This window comes from Ptychodera flava, chromosome 4, assembly GCF_041260155.1.
Source record: "Ptychodera flava strain L36383 chromosome 4, AS_Pfla_20210202, whole genome shotgun sequence".
Taxonomy (NCBI): domain Eukaryota; kingdom Metazoa; phylum Hemichordata; class Enteropneusta; family Ptychoderidae; genus Ptychodera; species Ptychodera flava.
Genome location: NC_091931.1, coordinates 6,063,788 through 6,087,105, shown reverse-complemented (window position 1 = coordinate 6,087,105; position 23,318 = coordinate 6,063,788). Strand labels below are relative to the sequence as shown.

The window sequence follows — 23,318 nt, the reverse complement described above, 5'->3', positions numbered from 1 at the left end:
ACTTTGAAATGTTATGCTGAGATCGCGATATGACCTGACAGATCCACCGTGACCGATCGAGTGAGAATGTTGGCTACCCGGAGGTGTCGAGTCAATTTGCGACGTTCTACCGTGTTAAAAATTGTAAGGATTTCTTCAGGAATAGTTTTCTGAGTTTCTTTACCCTAGACCATGTTCGACAAAGAGTTATTGGACGTTTTTCGTACTCTTTACCAGCTTCTGGTTAACTTCTCGGCGATTGATTCTGCACGCGTTTTTCTGAGCGAAGGGTCAATCGTACCGGGAAATGCATGGTGATCGAAAAAATCGTGCTCCATCGTGCTCCGATCATTGACAAGAACAGTTGACCCATCGTTGCAAAGCTTGAAACATTCTCCATGCTACAGATGGAAAGGTTAAATTAAATTTGACCAAAAATAGGCGATATTTGGCGACAAATAACTTGCTGTAAATTTACAAGGGTCAATCCTGATTTCTAGGAGCGGTACCTAGCCAGGAAAACCATCCAAAGAAGTAATATTCGATATAATAACCACCAGTGTCAGTCGCCATCTCGACCGTACTGAACATTGTGCATAACGTCTACATCTAAAAACTACCTAGTGCTAAAAATAAAGGGTGAAATCTGGCCGAAAGTTCCGAACTCATTACAATCTGCGAGCCAAGGATTGCAGGGTTAATTATTCATGACGTTGGCGGCGGCAGGTTCGCTGATTGGTCAATCGTAATATCCTCTCTATGGACATAACCCGGACTGTTAAGGTCTGCGCATCAGCATCACTGACGATGACGTCATCATTTATTATATCTCGCTACAGTATACGGCGTGACGACCTGCCGTGTAGACTTGAACTGTTGGTTCATATTAATATGTTTATCGCGCGTGTAGTCAGAGACGGCATTCATTAATTCAACAAGATATGTATTCTAACATCAAAATGGCAGCGTAAATTATTTCCGAGGCACCTCATGCTATATTCGGAAAGACTTACACATAATTCATTGGAAAAGTCGATAGTGATGCGATTTTCGAAAATAATGGTACGTTACGATTTTCTATTGCATTCAAAGACAGTCAAATTTCCATGTGCAATATTTTTTACCATTTCACGTACGTATTCAGCCTATGGAAATATATTTCACTTTCGCTTTCTTTTCCATGGACTCATTTGAACTCAGTTGATGTATGTCAACCTTTCACTTTCCGCCCTTTGAACTTTATCTGATCATGTGACTACCATCAAAGATCTTTAGTACCTGTGAATAATGCCATGACAGCAGCATATTATTCAAAAGTAGAGTCACGAATTTGTCTTTGATTAAGATTTCAGCATCATCAGGTCACGATGAAACATGATGCTGAATGTCATATGTTGGGCGACAGTAATGAAAACGCCCTGCGACAAAGTGTTCACCGATAGCTTTACGCGTTCGGTCAGATTTTACGCAGCATTGGGCGCGATCACAGTTATGACGTCGACTATCGTCCTAAAGCCTCCTTGCAGTTCTCACAAACATTCCATGAAATAGAGATGATTCTTCCCATGTTTTCATCGTCTAAAGTCGATATTCAATGATCTGAATTCTATTAAACATCTTGTCTCGACAGAGTATGTAGACTCGTCTTATAATAGCTTTACATGGGAGTAGCTATGACAGGTTCTTGGCTAAGCAAGCTAAGTGTTAACAAAAATCTGGCCACAGGTTTGCAAGATGTTATTAGTGAAGAAAAACTCTAGATAGATCGGTTATGTTAATTTTAGTTTTTCGCTTACCACTTTTCAATCGATCGGCTGAACAGGTTTTCATTCACTTTCCTTGAAAGCTCGATGTGTGAGATGGAAGATTCTTCCGTTCCTTGTGAGGATGTAGGAAAGTGTGCAGTGCGGCACTGAAGTCAGTATTAAATTCCATGGTACTTTTGAACCATGTGATCCAAATCGTTGTGATGCTCTTACCCATTTATTTTCAACGACAATAACACCATCGCGACACAATAATGACAAAAATTAATTATTGTTTTAAATTATATTGGCACAAAGCAACGTAAAACATAAACAACAGGAATAACTATATTAAGAAGTTCCGTATGACATAAAGTGTGCAATGACGATTGCGCATCCCTAATCGTCACACCTGCACAAAGGTACTGACCCTGAACGAGAGTAAGAAGACAGCTGTCCTCCCTGACCTTTAACTGCTGACTGAAACGATATAAATCGTAACCCAACCAATACGGGTAGGACAGGAAATCTGCTTCAATGGAGCAATCTTTCAGTGAATGGAACAGTATAAGTATCCGCTTTCTTACCAAAAGAATTCTCAGATTGTTTAGCTAATGTGGTTAACTGAGTTAAAAAAACGAAAAGCATCTCCTTGGATGACATTCAATCATTCATTCATTCAATTTCATGCCTACATAAAGGAGCCCGTTTTTACCTTAAAAATTTTTCGACCATACTTAGGTAAGTAAATATAGTATTTTAAGGGGTAACGATAGACTCACACGTCCATATGAAATCAATTCTATAAGATCCCCTGTAGTTCTTTGTGAGCAAAATCCAATTACGATGGTATAACTCCAGGTAACAAGTCTGGCTAGTAGTTTAGTAATAAGATCCAAAGGAGACAGAGGGCTACTGATGAGAGTTACCATCATCAAAGGTTAAATCAACTTTAGTCTGCAAATGAACAGGCCATTCAGCCCTTCAATTTCCCTCTGTTGTGGCATGGTCTCCTTTAGTGCATATCGCAGGTTGTGAACCTTAGGGCACTTTCAAATACCAAGCACCTGACGTCATCACTGTACAAGCGTGACATGAATAAGTGTCAGTAACAAATTGACATTGTGGCATTTTCAACATGGTGGCTACATACGTAGCACCGTTATCGAAATGTTTAATACCGGAATTTCAGACACACCCTGGGAAAAAGATCAACATGTATTCACTCATGCACTCTCTGCTCAAAAATCATTTTTCTTCCAGAAATGCATGGTTGATACATGTGTGTGTTTGGTCGGTAATTGCATTATAACCTCCTAATTAAACAACAGATATCTTTTTTAGCTCCGAGGTCAGCGACGCGGAGCTTATCAAAACGGTGGATTTTCCGTCGTTGTCCGTCGTCCGTCGTCGTCCGTCGTCGTCCATCGTCGTCTGTCGTCCGTCAACAATTGCCTTCTCCTCTGAAACCGCAAGTCCAATTGCTTTGAAATTTTATATGCAGTTCACTTAGGGTAACCTCACTTAAGTTCGTTCAAATCGTGGTGAAATTTGCATATTTGTGTTTTTGGAGCAATTTTTACTATTTTTGATAAAAAAATTTTCTTCTCTGAAACCGCTTGTCCAATTGCTTTGAAATTTGATATGCAGTTTACTTAGGGTGCCCTTAGTTAGATCTATTCAAATTGTGGTGAAATTTGCATATTTGTATTTTGAAGGCAAATTTTGTCGTTTTTGGTAAAAAAATCTTTAAAAATCTTCTTCTTCAAAACAACCAGTCAGATAGCTTTGATATTTGATACATAAGTCCCTAGGGATGGTCAAAAATGTGTTTCTCAGAAAGTATTGGTCTGATAGCTTTGAAATTTGGTATAGAGGTTTCTATAGATGAACAAAGTAATATATATTGAATTTCTGATGAAATCTGTAATTTTGTATTTTGGGGGCAATTTTTGCCATTTTTGGTCGAACAATGTGTATTTCCAAAACTACTCATCTGATAGCTTTGAAATTTGGTATACAGACTTCTACAGATCAACTTAATGATATTTATCGAAATTATGGTGAAATCTGCAATTTTGTATTTTTGGGGCAATTTTTTTCAATTTTTGGTCAAAAAATGTGTTTCTAAAAAAATACTGGTCTGATAGCTTTGAAATTTGGTATACAGGTTTCTACAGATGAACTAAGTAATATATTGAATTTCTGATGAAATCTGTAATTTTATATTTTTGGGCCAATTTTTGCCATTTTTGTCAAAAAATGTGTATTTCCAAAACTACTCATCTGATAGCTTTGAAATTTTGTACAGATGAACTAAATGATATTTATTGAAATTATGATGAAATCTGCAATTTTGCATTTTTGGGGCAATTTTTGCCATTTTTGGTCAGACAATTTCATGCTCAAAAAACTACTGGTCAGAAAGGTGTGGTTCACATGCTCTCTGGGATGATCAAATGTGATATATTCAAACTATGATAAAATCTTCAATTGTGTATTTTTGCAGCTATTTTAGCCACTTTTTTCTGGCCATTGAATTAAGCTATCAAAGATTTCCACCTTCTTCATCAACATGTGTCAACAATAGTTATTCTCTACATAAACACAGCGGAGCTATATCGGCCGTTAGGTAGCTTGTCTTAATTTTGTTTTGAATGGCGGGAAGTGAGAATACGCTGATGCAAGCTTATAATGTTTGGCGTTTGTCGAAACATTGTCTCTTGGCGAAAGACATTTGCCGATTTTTATTTTTTTATTTTTTACTTTTTTATATTTTTGAGTAATTATGATCCAGTTTTCTAGACTATCTTCCAGTTGTGAACCATTTGATACCGGGGTCACGGACGCCTAAGGGTTCGATACACGAAACAGAAAAATCTGTCTACTTAGTACAGCGGCATTCCCCGTGTATCGAACTGCAAGCGACTGTGCCCAGGCTGACATGACTTTGCAAAATGGGTCCTCGAGCAACATGTCAGATATCAGAAACACAGATGTCACTCAGATATTAAGTTTCTTGTTACATTTAAAGCCTACTTTTCGCTAACCCCGGAATGGAAATTCAGAGCTAGTGCCGCCCAGACTATTGACGCTGGGCTATGCCTTATCTTGCAAACGACACCCACTGATCATACCACCCCACCCGCCATATAGCGCAGACAAGTCGAAGTGCCATCGGCCATGACACCAATCAGCTCACAGAAAGGACAAAGGAATTGTCGATGACATAGCATGTAACGATTATGACACTTTCTTTTCTGACTTATCAAATAACCTTTCGGAGAAACAAATTACGGCTGATATTCCATTTCGGTGAATGGTTTTTCAATTGCTGCGACCTTAGTGGGCCTCAGCTGACGTCACACTGCCTTGATTGGCTAGATCCGCTACGGGAAATGCATAGAAGTAAGCCTAGTTAATCAAGCTCAAGCAAGTATCTGGGCAGTAAGCAAACTGCTGTGAGCCGATGTTCTGAGAATCTGAAAACGATAGCGTATATCTCGAGTGAGAATCTGATAACAACAGTGTATATCTCGAAATCGTCGCAAGAAGGGGAGAAGGTATGGATATTAAGAGAGACGGGAACAAAGAAAGCTTCTACGATAAACTGTTTTTCGGTTTGGCGTAAGCTTACAGAATCGAGCAGGGAATACTAATGATTTGTGCATCGGCATCAGTGGATAGGACCTCATTGTTTTCTTTTTTGTCGCGACCCAGGGTAGTGTACAGTAAATTGTATGACACGTAAACTTGAATATGCTTGCCAAATGCGTTTGTTTCTGTAGAGGTCAGACAAGGAATTCACCAACTATGCTGACAAGATATGTATTCTTGGATCAAAAACCAAATGATCGCTAAGTATTTCCAAGTGGCATCACTATCGATTTTTCGCTTGAAACACTCTAGCGAGAGGTATGACATCTTGTGCACTGATAATTAACTGTCTGTTTTACAGTTCAAAGGGTGTCCATTTTTACGGTTACGCGATAATGGTTTAGTTCATACGAAAGTGATTCAGTTCTTACCAAAATGATTCATCCAGAAAAAAATACTTCAAGAATAATATAATAATATAATTTCACTTTGATTTTCGTTTTCATTAATCTTGAGATTTTCTCTCACGTAAAAGGGAGTTTATTATTCAAGCAATTTATTGACGTCGCTCTTTTACAATTTCGCTTTCTTCCATGGATACACTTTCGTCGTTTGTTTCCCTGTCACTTTTCACCCATTGAACTTTATCTTACCTCATCATCTGACTGCCATCATGGTTTTACGACCGATGAGAAGTGTTGTGAAAACAGCATGTTGTTAACACATTGAGTGAAGGACTGACCTTAAAAACAGGATTTATAGGGCATGTTATAATAAAACGCGACGCGACGGTTTATTTCTTGGTGGCTGTGACGACAACGCCAATCTTTCGCGCACAGCGTCTGTTCAGATTTTACAGGGAATAGGGCGGGGCGGGCCACCCACTTGTTATGGCCGGGAGCACAGGGACCCGTTATTTTCCGAGTTGTGTTATGCGCACGCTGCAACCTCTGGCGAATTTGGGTACAATGAATAGTTGTATTCACATTCTTACTCATAAGAAAATCCAAGGGTGGACACCGACCGTTTGGGAAAGTCTACATTGTAACGGGTTATATGCAAACAAAACCAATAATTATGGCTATTTCTACGTCAAATAAATCATTTTCCCGGTACCATTACCAAATAGTGCGTCTGTCATTTGAAGCGGAGTGTAATTTTGCCGCTTGAACGAAGAGAAAACTACTCCGTATGCAAATTACAGGTCGCGATGTCGCAATAGATTTCTCGAGTGCTGATTGGTTATGAAGTGCCGCCTTTCCTATGACGTAAGTATGTGGAAATATAAAAATGGCAAACGACGTCCTAGTGTTTCAACCCGGAAGTATGGATCTCGCCCAGTTTTCGACTGTTTCATGGCATTAAAGTAAGACGTATGCGTACAACTAATAAACCTAGTGCCTCTCTAACAATATATTAAGTGTGGAATATCTTTTTGGTCATTTTTTCACATTTCAGTGATTTCTACTAAGGTTGGAGCGCGAGTCGTCGAGGTCACGTACAGACCGTACGCGTTGCGATGAACCACGCGACAGCTGTCCAAAGACAGTTGCTGTTTGAATTTGATTGACGTACAGAGCAGTTTTCTTTCAGGTGTCCGGTTTGTTTCCACCTTTGGTGATTTATATCAGAACAAAAGCAATGCACTTAATCTTGAAAATACTATTTTTACAATCAGACGGAAATATAAATATATTTTAATAATTAATATGTTAATATGAACAAGCAAACACGGAAAACAAATGTTGCATAAGATCGAGTCATAATGTTCGAAAATAGGTACTCGTGGTACCAACACTCGTCATAATTAATGTAGCGCATGGCATGGCTACATTCGAAAGATAACGCGTCCCTGTGGTCGGGAGGGCTGGTAAACTCCACCATGGTCATCTCAAATTGGAAAACTCACACAGCACATAGAAGGGCCGAGCGAATCACTTGATTGGCAAAAATGTTAACCCTGTCAAAAGCCCTGGTTCCAGTGTACAAAATTGTCCATCATATCAAAAACCTCGTTTCAGTTTACACAAATATTCCCGGAACTTAAGATGATATTCCGCATTTTTTAATTCCCTGAAGTCAGAAAACTATTTTTCAAAAAAGTAAATGCATTTGCTGTCTGATATAGGGCCTACATGTTGTCTTGGCAAGTCTGTAAAGGTTTGTTTTGCCATAGCTTTGGGGAGGGCGTTATGACAGGCTACTACAGATAACGTTCGTTCATAGTTCATTTCGTTGTTAGTTAAGAAACATATTGTACCAACTAATCTTGGGACGTAAAAGCAAGGAAACATGAATTAAAAGTATCCTTAAAAGAATTTCAAAATGAGCGTCATCCCTATGTTATCTCTATGGGAAATTTGATTTACTCAATAAGCTTCAAAATCAGCCCCCACGAGTCGTAAGCCAAAAAGAATATTGTAAAAATTTGTGTCAATCTGAATATCCGTTCCAGAGGTGCACTCTACCTTAAATATTGTCATACGTGTATCACAGTGCCGTGGCAGCTGCCTTCATAAACAGCCCAATACGTGGACGTGACTGCAATATCGTGTAACCGGACTTGCCTTAAGTCTGAGTACATGGGAATGTATCATCGGCACTTTTTATGACCTCTAAATGACCCAACATCCTGACATGTTTGGATGTGTGACAGTATTTAAATTCCGTTTTATTTTCGGTGGGTAAACCGATTTATGTGAAAATGTAAGTTTTGTTTAAATATGGTTAAACTTTATTTACCAAAGGTAATATTGGTGACATTGAAAGCGATGATATACTATTCTCTCGGGGAAGAACAGAAAAGTACGGGACCCTATAGAAAGATTCAAATGACACAAAGAACAATAGCTTTGAGATATCAAAATTAGCAAATTTACCTCATAAGTGAAATTAGAATAGTGACATGCCTTATCAGAAGTCCAGAAAGCCAAGATATCAAATCTGATTTGAATTTTTATCTTAATGGAGGAAGTTTTCTTTTCACTTCAGGAAAGGTAACGGTCAGGCTAGTATAGCCAGCATGGTCCCGGACGTCATGGACCCGAAGCTGATACACAAGACGGTGCGGATTTTCCTCAGCTCAACATTTACTGACACAAAATTGGATCGTAATATGATGATGCAGCGTGTGTTTGAGCCAATACGAAACATGTGTCGGGAACACGGAATTGCATTTGAGGTGGTCGATTTAAGATGGGGTACGTAGATATAATTAAAATAACTTAAATAATAGCACTTTAAAAATACTTTATCTCTACTGGGACAGTTGACTACCCATGGATAATGCAGCATGGACCAACCCCATTTCCTTGCATGTGAAAATGAAAGAAAATAATTATGTAATATTGTCAATCCCTGAAACTTTTATCAGAGACGTTGCCAGAAAACCTATGGTGAAAAATGTATACATTATACATAAATGTCACGTTTCCCTTAAAAGTAAAATGTAGGGGTTTTTGCCTCAGAAAAGCAGTGAACTAAGCAGACCTAAAAAAATAAAGATCCAGGAAATCGGACAATGTTTTTGATTGATGACGGTCTTGTCAACCTTTACCAATTGTCATTTTCCGAGCACTCTCGATTTGACAGCAGTTTGCATAATTCGAGTCATAACAATTTATGGAAGAACCTGATCAGGATGAGATACCAACGTGTATAAAAATTTTCCCGACCTCAAGATACAGTTTTAGGCGCGAAACTATATGTAAAGTGAGTGAGTGTGGTTGTGTACCATATGCATGTATCCTATTTTCATGAAGCATTTCGACAGGCATGAGTGGCAAAGCTTCAGTACAATTGGTGAGCTCTGCCACTATTCCCAACTTGGAATATGTCGTAAAAATGGGGTTCAATGGGTCACCGGTGGGTTAGAGTAACCAATCCTATAATCCCTTCATTTCAAGGATAACCTCTTATCATCTTTAATGTCAGGGATTCGACAACAAGCTACATCAGATCATCGTACTTTGCAAATCTCCCTCGAAGAGGTGAGACGTTGCCAGGATGCCTCCCTTGGGATGGCTTTCATTGCAATCCTTGGAGATAAGTATGGTTGGAGACCGTTGCCTCCAGTGATTCCTCACCAAGAATTCGAGACTCTCCTCAGCAATCTTGAGGATGGGGACCGTGAGTTGGTAAGAAACTGGTACCGTCGAGATGACAATGCCCTAGAACCATGCTATCTCCTGCAGCCAATCACTCAACAGTTCAATGTCTGTGCAACTACAAAAGAAGAGAGGGACGACGCTTGGAATAAATGGTCGTCAGTGGAACAGACAATTTCAAGAGGCCTGAAGGAAGCTATTGAAAAGGTTGCCCTCAGTGAAAAAGAGAAGAAGAAATATATAACTTCAATCACGGCACAGGAGGTTGAAGTTGGCATACTATTTGACCCGTTTGAAGCAGACAGAGCTTTGGCTATTGACAGGAGAATTAATGATATCGATACGCAATCTAAACTTGCAAGGCGGTACATTAATTACAAGGTATTTTCAAAGAATAAATTCAAATTCTCTATTCAAAAATATGTAGATGAGATAAGGTTAGTCAGACGTACAGTATTACGTTCAGAAACACAGCTGAATATCTTCAACACAGTGACATAAGTCATTTCAGTACTGTCATTATAATCACACACTTTTATCAAGTTGACGATGATGCATATTTCTGATTATCATTTGGTTGTTTTCATGAATGTTTTCATAATTATGACTTGGCAAAAAAGACCTAGAAAGATAGGTAGATTAGACAATTCACATCAAATCATAGTCCAAGGAGTTGAAGCATCTATGATTAAATCGGCCTGGCCATCTCCACATTCAAGGATGTCAGAGTGACAACGAATCAATGCAAACTCTTTTTACCAGGGTCAACATGTCGATGAAGAGAGCATGGAACTGATGAAGAAACTCAAAGAAGAAGAATTATCGAAGAAACTTGGAACTGATCGATTATTTGTGTTTCGTGATTTGAAATGGCAAGAAGATGGAATAACCATGAAATTCCATGGAGATTACATCGATGGTAAGAAATGATGTTTGTTACTTACTACAGTGTTAAACATAACATTTGACAGCTCTTTACTTGGCTGCTGTTTTACTTTTCTCTCGCATTTTGGGTTTTTTACATACACTTACACTTGTACTCCAATTAAGCTTTATCCAACTTACGATCACGGTTATTCAAATAACATGTCATATTAAGTTTTCGAAAGCAGTACAACTGTTGCTACATTCAATGCAGCTGATAGATTTAATGCATACTGAACTGCGTTTTTTGATGCAATGTCTAAAAGCCGTCTCACAAGTTTTTACTAATCCATCTTGCCATTGCATCAACCAAGCAACAAAAGTGTCTAAACTACAGGAAGTTTTTTTCTCTATTGTTATAGAAATGTGTGAGAACGTGAAGTCAGTCTTGGAAAACAATTTGAAGGATATCATAAAAGACCTGGGTACTCTTGACAGAGTAGAAGAAGAGGTCGCTCGACACAAATTGTTTTGCCACGAACGCACCATTCACTTCATCGGCAGAGCAAACATCCTATCGGCCATTCACAAATACATCGACGGAGAAGATCCCATGATGCCATTGGTCGTATACGGCGAATCGGGCGTTGGGAAGACTTCCCTTGTTTCCAAAGTTGTGCATGATATCCAAAACAACGACGTTCGCTCCAATCTGGCAATAGTATATCGTTTCTGTGGCACTTCATCACACTCTTCCACAGGCCGTGGTTTGCTCCTGTCGCTGTGTCAACAAATCTCCCGTATTTACGGCATCGCTGAAGGTACAATACCTCAGACCTACTCTGGCCTAGTTGAAGAGTTCATCAAGATATTGAACAATGCATGTAAGAAATTGCAGTTGGTCATACTTATCGATGCTCTCGATCAGTTGTCTGATGAGAATGGAGCTCGACGATTCCTTGAATTTATCCCTAGACGTATTCCACGGTACGTGCGATTCATCGTTACCACCTTGCCCGAAAGTGGTGGATGTCTCGAAAGACTGAAAGCATTCGGACTTCCAACATCTCATTTCATACAGGTGAGTTAGGTACACCATCAATTCATTTAATAAGGCTGCCTGAACCAACATGATTAAAAACTTAGATTTTGGACAAGAGATAACAATAAATGAGAATATACATACAAGTCCTTCTATACTTGTATCACTTTGAATACATCCGTGTTGTTCGTTTTCGCTTTCGTTTTCGTTATTTATGACTCATCCAACAGGCGAACCCAAGTAAAGGATGAGGTACCCATAACCCTCTACTCAATGGAGCAATGAGGAGTAAAGTGCCTAGCGCAGGGGCACAACTCCGTACTTGAGTCTCCAACTCACCATCCTCTGACAGTGAGTCCGTTACTCTTGACATAGGGGGTCTCGAACTCATCATCCTCCGATAGTGAGTCCGATACCCTAACCACTACCCCACGATGCCTCCTGGCACCGTGTGGCAGTGGTCAAGGGCAGTGGTTTTCATCACAAATTAGCCTGTCTCCTGTCTGTGACCGTGCTTGTGCACGGACACGAAAACAAAAGCAGGTCTAATTTCAATGGTCTGTTTGTGACATCATCTTATGAATATGAATATTTTACGTGTCTAGTTTACGTGTCTAGTTTGTGGTATTCAGTGCACAGCACATGCACGGATACATAAAAGTATATACCAATGTTGGGCACATATCATATTAAATACAGAGTGTATGGCAGGGAAAGTAAGGTTCGAAACATCTTCAGCTTGATGACTTCGTGCATCTTCAGGCAGATGACTTTGTGTGTGTTCATCAATTCGGTGCCTCAAAATTTTTATAATGCTCGATGCTCTGGCACTGACATTTCATACATTTTCTTTAGATAAAGAGACTGGACCCATCTGATGGCCCGGCTATTTTAGATGCCCGGTTGAAATCGGTTGGTCGAACTTTGACAAATGAACAACGTGACATGGTACTTTCAGCATTCAATTCCTGTACATTACCTTTGTACCTTCAACTAGCATTTCAAAGATGCCGGGAATGGCCATCCTACAAGTAAGTCTGATCCCCGTCGAATGTTTTAAAAACTTGTTTATTGTCCCTCACTATTAAGCTGACACTATTACTCCATAAGAAATCTTTGCGACAAAATATGGACAATTACTTTCTTAGCTGTTTTTAATAATATGGACACAATTGTGGGTTACGAAGGCATGTGGATGGGGGCTCGCTGTTATCTCGTGCTCTCGTGATGCACACTATGCATCTTTTGTCTTCAATCATGAACCTTCTATTCAGGAAGGCTCGATAAGAGAAACGTGTTACATATTCGCTACATTTAGACTGCGTTTTCTCTTTGTTATTTACCTTCCATAATCCTTAGCCTAAAAACACATTTTCTTCCCTGTTTTAATGTTCCATTCCTTTGACTTATTTCATAGGGGTCTAGAAAAATGCAAACTTGAAGTCGATGTTCCCGGCATGATAAATGCTTTCTATGAATCATTAGAGCACTACCATGGGAAGCTACTTGTGCAACGTGTATTGGGTTTGCTGGCTGTATCCAGTGAAGGCATCAATCCAGATGAATTTCTCGACATTCTTAGTTGTGATGATGAGCTGTTAGATGACGTGTTGGAATGGCATAAACCACCACAACGGAGGCTGCCACCAGTGTTGCTAGTACGACTGCGCCATGATCTTGGGAATTTTTTGGTTCAAAGAGGAGCACAAGGGGCCATCGTACTGTCTCTTTATCATAGGCAGTTCATAGAAGTCGCACAAAACCGTTACCTGGATGAAAATAGCTTGAAGGCCACTTTTCTAACCCTGGGGAAATTTTTCGCTGGAGATTACTATACACTGTTCGGAAAAGATCGCGCAATCTCAGCACAGCCTTTAGCATATAGTCCAAAGGCCCTGAACATGCGTAAATTAAGTCAGCTAGCTTCTTCGTTTTTAAATGCCAGAGAGTACAAACGACTTCGTGACATCCTCTGCGATCTGAGTTTCGTGCAAGCAAAGTGCATGGCAGGTATGGCGTATGACCTACTGTCTGAATGTAGCAAGGGTGTTGCCGAAGTGCATGCAGCAAAACATCAAGAAGACGTGGTCGATGACAGTGTTATTTCAGACTTTGAAGATATGCTAGGATTCCTTCGTCGGGAAACACACATCATCAGCAAGGCGCCATTGCTTACATATCAGCAGATGCAGAATGCACCAGTTGGTACAACACCTGAGAGGGCAGCAAGAAGATGGAGAGAGCAAGTTAGGGGTGCTACTCAAGATGACCACATTCCAGTCCCTCCAGCATGGATTGAATTCATCAACAAACCATCAGAAACAGAAGCCTACAAACAACAACTAAGTGGACATCAGAAAACAGTCCTCTCCGTTACATTCTCCAATGACGGCGATGTCATATATTCAGCTTCTGCTGATTGCACAGTCAGAGCCTGGGACAGACACACTGGGGATTTGAAAGGTCAACTTGAAGGTCATAATGGTGCAGTCACTTGTGTTCGATATTCACCTTCATCAAGCAATCAGTGTATTGCCACAGCCTCAGGAGATAAGAGCATCCATATATGGAGTCCTAGAACATACCAACTTCAACGAGTCATCGAAAATGCGCATGAGCAGTGGATTAACTGCATTGCATTTTCTCCAAAGGGTGATAAATTGGTTTCTTCTTCCCTGGATAAGCAGATCAAGATATGGGAGGTTGAATCGGGAAAAGAGGTTGCTACCCTAAGTGGTCACAAGGGTCACACGGTTTTCTGTGATTGGTCACCAGTCGACGAAAATAAAATTGCTACATGTGGTGACAACTTAGAACTGTTCATATGGGACGTTAACGAGAAATCTGTCCAATGCAAACTCACTGGACACGAAATTAAGGATAACGTCAACTTCCCTGCCTCTGATCGTCTGGAGGGTCATAAAGTAATCGATTATAAGTCGGCTATTTGGTGTGTCAGATTCTCCCACAATGGCAAGATGTTGGCATCAGCAGCGGTCGATTCAAATGCAGTTGTCTACCAAAGCAATACTGGTGATATTATTGCCACTTTCGGTCTTCCAAATGACGCCTCTGCAGTCGCCTTCTCACCCGATGATAAAATACTTGTCGCAAGTTCTTCAAGTCACATGACTGTCCACCTGTACCACATCGAGAAGAAGGAAACCCTAGCATTACTTGGTGGTCACTCTGGCTGGGTAATGGATGTTGTCTTTTCACCAGATTCCAAATTGATTGCTTCAGTGTCAGACGATAAGTCTGTTAGAGTGTGGGATGCTATGGCAGCTGAGAAACTAAGTACGATGCGGTTTCATTCCGAAAGATGTTGGAGTGTGTCATACTCACCTGATGGAAAATGGTTGGCATCTGCATCAGATGACTTCAAGGTATGGCCAGACAAAGATATTATACTAAATGCACTGAGCATTGCTTGCCAACCTATTGCTCTATATGTGTATGATGATGATGATTATGCATACCGCTTTGAGAAGGAGGAAGCAGACCTATTATGATTGATGTAAGTTTGTGGAAATGATAATCTCGTCATTGAGAACAGTAGATTCGAATAACTAATTTATCGAGTATAACATGAAGTATTTTCCAATTTCATCTCAGGTATGCATTTGGAACACTGAAACATTCAGACCAACGATCATCTACGAGGGCCACGACAAGAAACGTACCTTTTCATGTGGAGTCCGTGCATGCACCATTTCAAACAATGGTGAATTGGTCGCGAGTGGAGGTGACGATCTTACAATCCGGGTCTGGACCAGAGACAAAGGAGAAACCAAGAGCGTAATTCTATGTGATCCATTCTTACCATGGTGTCTACGGTTCTCAAAAGATGACAAGAGAATCATTGCAGTCGGAGAGTTCTCACAGTCCGTGCAAGTATGGGACTGGGAAAACCAAAGTAAATTAATGGAGTTGGGTGGCTTTGATAGATTCTGTCAGTACACCGAGTTTTCTCCTGATGAAGAGAAAATACTTGGGTCTTCTATCGACAACACTGCTCGTACATACGGTGCTCTTGATGGAACCCTACTCCATACTATTGAACAACCAGACTGGATCACTTGTGCCTCCTTCTCTCACGATGGCAAACTCTTGGTAACTTGCTCTAGAGACTTGTTGGTTCGAATCCGGGACACTGAAACCAACAAAGTCACTTGTGAGTTACCAGGCCACGAGTCAGAGGTACGGATAGTCTGTTTCTCCCCCGATGACAGATATGTAGCATCAGCTGCTCTAGACCAAAGTGTACGAATCTGGGATATTGAGAAGCAAGAGCAGGTACACGTGTTCCACACAGTGTCCGGAGTCTGGGCATTGGCATGGAACCCAAAACATGCAAACCTACTTGCTGCTGGTGACGCTGTGGGATATGTGTACTGCTTGCGGATCAATGAAATCCAGTAGATGGTCACAAAGTCGGCAGTGAGGTACAATGTTACAATAGAATTTCTCTGTAATTTTTGCTTCTTGGGAATAATTGAGACCAATATGAATGGATACGATCTGTCAGTTGAACAATTATTCCATAACATATCAAATTGATGACCTAGTATAACATTTTGAAATAGTAAGTAACAGGATTATCAGTTCAAGCATTTGCACAATAAGGTGCAGATTTAAAATGAAGAATGGTATCAGAGAACTATTTCACACTAATTCAAACTTTCTGTAGATGACAACGTCATCGTTTTTTCATTTTGAAAGAGCGCTTATTTGAATCTTCTTCTTGTTTAGTCTGGTCCGCTGTCCCGTATCTGCCGCTGACCTAACTACTCACGAAAATAGGGTCCCTAGTTTTGTAAACAGCGCAGCCAGCGGTAGAAATTGGGCAGGGGACCAGACTGCTACTTGTTGGCCGTCCTATTGCTGTGCGCATGTGTGTCTTGTTGACAGCAGCACCTCCAACCTAAGACAATAAATAAAGTCATCTCATTTTGGAAAATGTTTATCATTATACATGGTAGCCTAGGGGAGAACTATGAATATTTTTTCCAACACAAAACTAGCTAAGGCTGTGTATTTATAGACGTTATATAGGATGGTTACAAGTGTATGAATGTGCAAGAAATTTGATTTTGGAATTTCACCAAAATGTTGATTCACTTTACATGGTAGACTGGGAGAAAAATATGAACAATTTTTCCGATATCAAACTAACAATATCTATGTATTTATAGATGTTTGATAACTCATTTTAATGTACTTGATTAGACTAGGGTGGTTACAAGTGAATGTGTGTGTGCAAATTTGATTTTGGAATTTCGCTGAAATGTTGATTCACTAAACATGGTAGTCTATGAGAGAATTATGACCAATTTTTTCAAATATAAAACTAACAATATCTGTGTATTTATAGATGTTTGATGATTCATTTTATTGTACTTGATTAGACTAGGGTGGTTACAAGTGGATTTGTGTGAAAGAAGTTTGATTTTGGAATTTTGCTGAAATGTTGTACATTGTAGTCTATGAGGAAACTATGAGTAATTTTTTCCAATACAAAAGTAGCTAAATCTGTGTATTTATAGACATTTGATAATTCATTTTAATGTACTTGATTAGACTAGGGTGGTAACAGGTGTATGAATGTGCAAGAAAGTTGATTTTGGAATTTCACCTAAATGTTGATTCACTATACATGGTAATCTATGACAGAACTATGAACATTTTTTCCAATATAAAACTAACAATATGTGTGTATTTATAGACATTTAATAGCTCATTTTAATGTACTTGTTTAGACTATGGTGGTTACAAGTGGATGTGTGTGCAAATTTGATTTGGGAATTTCACCGCAATGTTGGATTCACTATACGTTGTAGTCTATGAGAGAACCATGAACAATTTTTTCCAATACAAAACTGTTGGATAATTCATTTTAATGTACTTGATTAGATTAGGATGGTTATAAGTGCATGAATATGCAAGAATTGATTTTGGAATTTCACCAAAATGTTAATTCACTATACATGGTTGTCTATAAGAGAACTATGAACAATTATTTACCAGTATAAAACTAACAATATCTGTGCATATATAGACGTTTGATAATTGATATACACTTTGTCACCTGTCCCATATAATTTTGTCTCTAGTCTTTCATAAGTTTTAGTTGTTCAAGGTGCTTTATGTAGGATACTACTGCATCTTCTGTGCTTGTGAAGCTTGTGGATAATGTGTATGTATATAAAAGAATCGGTGTATTTCGCCAGTGATTTCCTATTCAGGAAATATCACATGGACAATTAGAGATTAGGCTATAAAATCAGCTTCTGTTCAGAGTGTTATTATCCCCTTCGTAAAAGTTTCCAATAAATAAACTTACATTTGTTCTTCATATAATAAGTATCTTAGCTTGTCAATGTACGAAGATATTAATCATAAAAGTATTCCATCACATTCTTTGGTAAATTTGCTAAATGCAAAAAATCAAGTTTATCTCTAATAGAAGCACTGTACAACATGTAAAATGGGACCTATTGCTTAGAATGGTCATTGTCCGCATAATAACCATGTCGTTTTGCTATACATTACTACGCACCGTGTAAGTTAATTACACTTCTATTTCTTTTCAGAATATAACCATTTCCTATTATGACTCACAGATTTCTGTATAGATTTAGACACGTATAGATAAAAAGCAGTTTCATCCATCTTAGTTTACAACTTGAGAACAATGTGACGTTTTCTTTAGTTTATTAAACTCCTATATTGAATGCAATTGTTTTGTGTGTTATTTTACTGGCTTTACACATCCTCAAGTGTAAGTACACAAAGTAACGTGTGACAACCGATAGCACCAATAAATCTTAACAGCAGACTGTCCATGGTATGAGGTGTTACATTCATGGACAGACAGACTTTCTGGCTGGCTGACTGGCTGGCTGGCTGACTGACTGACTGACCATGGAGGTAATAGACACTGACAGACTGGCTGACTAACTGACTGACCATAGAGGTGTTACCTCCATGTCAGACAGCTTTATGCATCTTACAAAGTTTATACTTTAACAAACCATGCCATACAGCTGTTAAAGAACAAAGTAGTACATGCTTCTCAACACAACACTGATTTTCTTGAATGGGTGCAATAGATTCATTATCTGTGATAATTGAATCACTGTCACAGTTTTATTGGACATTACTGCTTGCATGGTCTTCAGATATCTGTAAATGACCTTGTCCTCACACAATAATAATAATAATTATTATTATAATAATTTTTTATTGCTTGCCTGTAAATATATGACTTACATCACATTTGTGGCAATAAAAGTATAATACAAAAATAAGTTCAAAATTTTCTCCAATACAAGATGTTAATCAACTTCGCTGACTGCTCACTATTTGAACAATGTTGTTAACTGGTTTGATAGATAATAACCAAATCGTCTAATTGTATACGATATCAAAAAACGCTGTATTAGACTTGCCCCAAATCTGTGGGTATACAAATATTAAATAAAGTATTATAGGTGAGGTGATTGCGAACATTAAATAAATGTGCCTTGGCAGGCTGTCACGTAAATCATCGGGTAAAAGGATAAATAATAGCAAAAACTAAAAGCTAAGGAGAGTGAAGGCCGAACAGAAAACCGAATTTAATCACAGGCGACCCAATAAGCGTTACTGAGTTTTTCACACTGTTTTCTCTATCATTTTCTCTTCTTTCTTCATGCTCTGAATGATCGGAATAAACAAAATAAATGGTTTACATAACCTAACCTAGCCTCTGTGACTCTTCAACACAAACTAATTATGCTAATCCGTGGACTTATCTGGGATTTTACGGGTTGGTCAACATCGCGAAATATAGGAATGGTTACTAAAACGAAATAACATCACTATCTTTCCGATGTTCACCAACCTCTGATAAGTCCACGGATTAGCATAATTAGTTGTGTTGACTAATTAATTACAGCATGTGTGTATGAGAGATATACGTCCTTGTAATGGAGTGTAAAATAAATAAAGAGTCACAGAGGCTAGGTATAAACCATTTATTTTATTTATTCCGATCATTCAGAGCATGAAGAAAGAAGAGAAAATGATAGAGAAAACAGTGTGAAAAACTCAGTAATACTTATTGGGTCGCCTGTGATTTAAGTTGTAAAATATAGTGTTTCTGTACAAACTAAGCAAAGGACAACATTTTTAGCGCCGAATAAGATATAGAACAGTGTAAACACTGTAGTATGAAAATATTGTCCTTCACTAAAGTCTGCACTAAGGGAGCCGTCATTATTTACAGCCTGGGGTCGGAGGAATGTGAGGGGGGTCACTCAAAAACTTGAAAACTTAAAGGGGTTGCTCAAAGAGGAAGATGGGATTAGGTAATTTTTTGTATGAAATAAATTGAATACCTCTCAGATTGCACCATTCCACATCAATTTCTCTAAATTTTCGATGCAAGGGGGGGGACACCCCCCTCCCACTCATGTTTTCCCCTTGGGGTATTCTACCAGTTTTACTAGTAAAAGACAAATTGAAAACATACCTCAAATTGCACCAGACTGCCCAATTGCACCCATCAATTTCTAAAATTTTTCACAGGATCTAGGACAAAACTGAACTGTTGTGAATTCATCCTTTATTATCACAGAAACGTATATTTTCATTGACTTCAGTTTAATAACCATTTTGACAGATAACCGTACCGTATTCAGGCGTTTCATTAGAAGCTGGCAGGTTATGACACAAGAAGGTCACAGATTTTCTGTTCCTGCATTTTCTTTGGTCTTCAGTCTCTTGCAAACTGACAACTGTTTTTACCAAATGTATTGTCATTGTTTGGTTGTTGAATATTGTGACTCAAACACTGATCATTCAAAAATGTAATAAAAATATCAGTGTTCAATGTAATTTTCAATCAATTTTACTGAATGCAAAATAAATTAAAATCACCTCGCAGACTGCAACTTTATACACACATCAATTTCTCAAAATTTTGTGCTCTACACTGTGCTCTACCCCTGGGTGCTTTTGTCTAGTCTAACAGTTTCACTTAAAAAAAAAGAAATTAAGACACCTCTCAGATTGCACCAGACTGGACCATTACACACATCAATTTCTCAATTTTTTTCCAAGCAAGATAGGGGACAGCCCCCTCTGACACTTTCCCCTTGAACCTCTCATGTGTTCTCCCCTGTACAAATTGTGCCCAGTCAGATATCACCCTGTCATGATACCCATCCAAGTTAAAGAGTATATTGTTGGATACTGGTTATAGCATGAGATTTTATATTCTGTATTTTGTTGTCACTTTGAATTATATTTTGTTGGTTTCACCTTTTTCAACCGTCATGAGGTAACTGATGATAATCTAGCAGGGTGCATTAGGATTTGAAAGGTCTTTATTATTGCTATATTTATGAAAATTTTACAAATATATCTATCGGTATGAACTTTTCTAGGTGGGGGGGGGGGTTTCAAGTCAAAATTTCTGAGTTAGAGAGGGGGTACTCAAATTCATCATGGTTAGCAGGGGATTACTCGAAATTTCAGTTTCCAACAAAGTTCCTACAACCCCAACCCCCCCCCCCCAACCCCCGCCATCAATAATGATGGCTCCCTAATAACATTGTCGTTCACCCAAGCAGTGAAAATACTGTCCTCCAGCATAGTCTGCATGGACAACATTGTCCTTCGCCAAATTGTACAGTGATAATGTGGTCTTTCATCCAGTTCTGTAGTGAAATTATTGTCCTTCACCATATTCTGCACATATATCTGCACACATTTTGCATTGCTAATTGTGTTGTCCTTCACCCAATTGTACTGTGAAAATGCTGCCTTCACCCAATTCTGTGTTGAAACTACCGCCGGTAGTGTCCTTCATCATATTCTGCACTAATAATACTGTTCCTCACCCTATTTTGCAATTAAAATACTGTCCTTCACATACTCTGTAGTGCAAATGGTCCTTCAACATACGTTGTAATGAAACTAGTGTCCTTGTCAATAAACTGCACTAATAACATTGTCATTCGCCCTATTTTGCGGTGAAAAAATTACTTCTGTCCTTCAGCATATTCTGCACTGACAACTTTGTCCTCTGCCGTGAAAAATATGTCCTTCACCCAATGTGTTGAGAAAATACTGGCCTGAAACCCATTAGTCCACCCTACTTTTCAGGTGCAGCCAACGAACAATGCACTTTTAAAGGGGTCCTTACTATGATAAGATATATTGTACATGACAAGTAATGTGAACTGACTAATTTTAAGTCAAGAGGGTAATTAAATAGCTGTTCATAATTTGCCCTCCCACTGAAAATTTTTCGACTTACCCTGCCGCATTCAAACTTCATTTTTACCCGCTCCCCATATATTTTTGCCTGTTTCCCCTCCCCACTGTAAATGTTTGAAGCTCCCCTGCCCTGTGGCGAAAAAAACTTGCCTATTTCCCCTGCCCTGGAAAAATTCCCCTCGAAATTTTGTCATTCCATTTTCCCTGCAGACATGTAGCTACCCTACCCTGTGATGAAAAAAAAAATCTGCCCTGAGAAAAAAATTCCCCTGAAAATTAACATTCCCGTGCAGAAACATACTGCAGTGGCCTTCTATTTGGTTTCCATCTCTCAGTGCATAGAGTGAGATGTTGGGTCAATCGATAGGCTAAGTAGTCTGGGTAACCTTTAAAAGGTATAAGTACTTGCCCTGTGTCCCCATCCCCGGAAACACCATGGCTGAAATTCCCCTGTGCCCGTTTTAAAAGTAGCTTCCCCTCTCCTCGTTTTTCGCCAAGCCCTGTCCCCAGGACAATCAACAAATATCTGCCCTGCCCGACAAAAACCCTAAAATTTGCTCCCCCGCCACCTAAAAATATGTCCCCTGCCCTAATAAAATTAAAATTTCCCCTGCCCTCAAAAAATGCTTCCGGAATAGCTTTTTCGATGAATAGCTCCGTTGGCTGCACCTGACTTTTGAGAGGTAACGCTGTCTTTCACTTAATCTGGACTGAAAATACTAACTCTCATCCTTTCTGTATTCAGAAATACAGTCAAAGCTGTAGTTGAAGACAAATCAAAGTTAATGTTTTTACAATATGGCAATAAGAGGCTCATGATTGCTATTTGCAGACAGAAAGGTAAACTCCCAGGAATGGGCCTGGAATATGTTTAAATGTGAGTGGCACTGACCATACGAAGAAAAAACAAAACACTCCTACACATTCTCAGTTGCTGTTTACTTACTCAAAACACTGAACAATCTGTAAATGATGATTTTTCAGGCTTTCATATTATTGCTTACTGGAAATTAGCGATAAAAACTTTATACAAAACACCTCAAAGTATCGAAAAAGTTAGTCTGGCACTTGCTTTCTGAATGCTAGTAACAAGAGTAGACCTAAGCATTGGGGTTGTTTTGTGGAATCAAAGCGACTTTTCAATTTAATGTTTTGCAAATGTGATGTAAATCACTTTCTGGGGTGATAGAATGTAGTGTTTTCTATCTCACAGATTGAGAAACCTGGTTCCAAAATTTCATAAAATCTTTTATCCAAGATCCACCTCATGTTTCAAGTAGCATTACCCATCACAGACGATAACAATTTGATTACTTCCTAATAATCACCTCCAATAGGATCTATGGGATTTGTAAAAGAGAAAGCCAAACTGTGTATTGAACTTTGGAACACACACTCACATACTTTTCACGAACTACTCAAGGGTACCCAACATTTTTCAGTTATAAGTGTCACCCCAGGCATGAATAAATCAGCTTTTTAGAAATGGCTGTAGCTCTGACACAACTCTTCCATCAACTTTTCTAGAGTCTTCTAAAGTTGAATTCCATAATATCAGCAAGCTACAGCAAAGTTTGCAACAAATCTAGTGGATCGTCCATGGATATTTTTCATTGCAATGTTGAAAACATCAATGAATTCTTACATTTTCTGTATAGATTATTTCTGTGACACTTTCCATCACCTTTGTCCATAACACACATAAAATTTACCCGTACA

At 38.9% G+C, this 23,318-nt stretch overlaps 1 protein-coding gene across 1 annotated transcript; it reads left to right on the top strand.

Annotated features, from left to right (window-relative positions):
* The first annotated feature begins 5,164 nt into the window (after positions 1-5,164).
* On the top strand, positions 5,165-18,072 carry LOC139130776 (NACHT domain- and WD repeat-containing protein 1-like). The gene is made up of 8 exons (XM_070696571.1): positions 5,165-5,287; positions 8,313-8,521; positions 9,255-9,808; positions 10,190-10,346; positions 10,714-11,372; positions 12,189-12,364; positions 12,751-14,719; positions 14,949-18,072. The coding sequence occupies exons 2-8, from the start codon at positions 8,344-8,346 to the stop codon at positions 15,753-15,755; spliced, it is 4,500 nt and encodes a 1,499-aa protein (XP_070552672.1). The 5' UTR covers positions 5,165-5,287; positions 8,313-8,343; the 3' UTR covers positions 15,756-18,072.
* Positions 18,073-23,318: the final 5,246 nt, after the last annotated feature.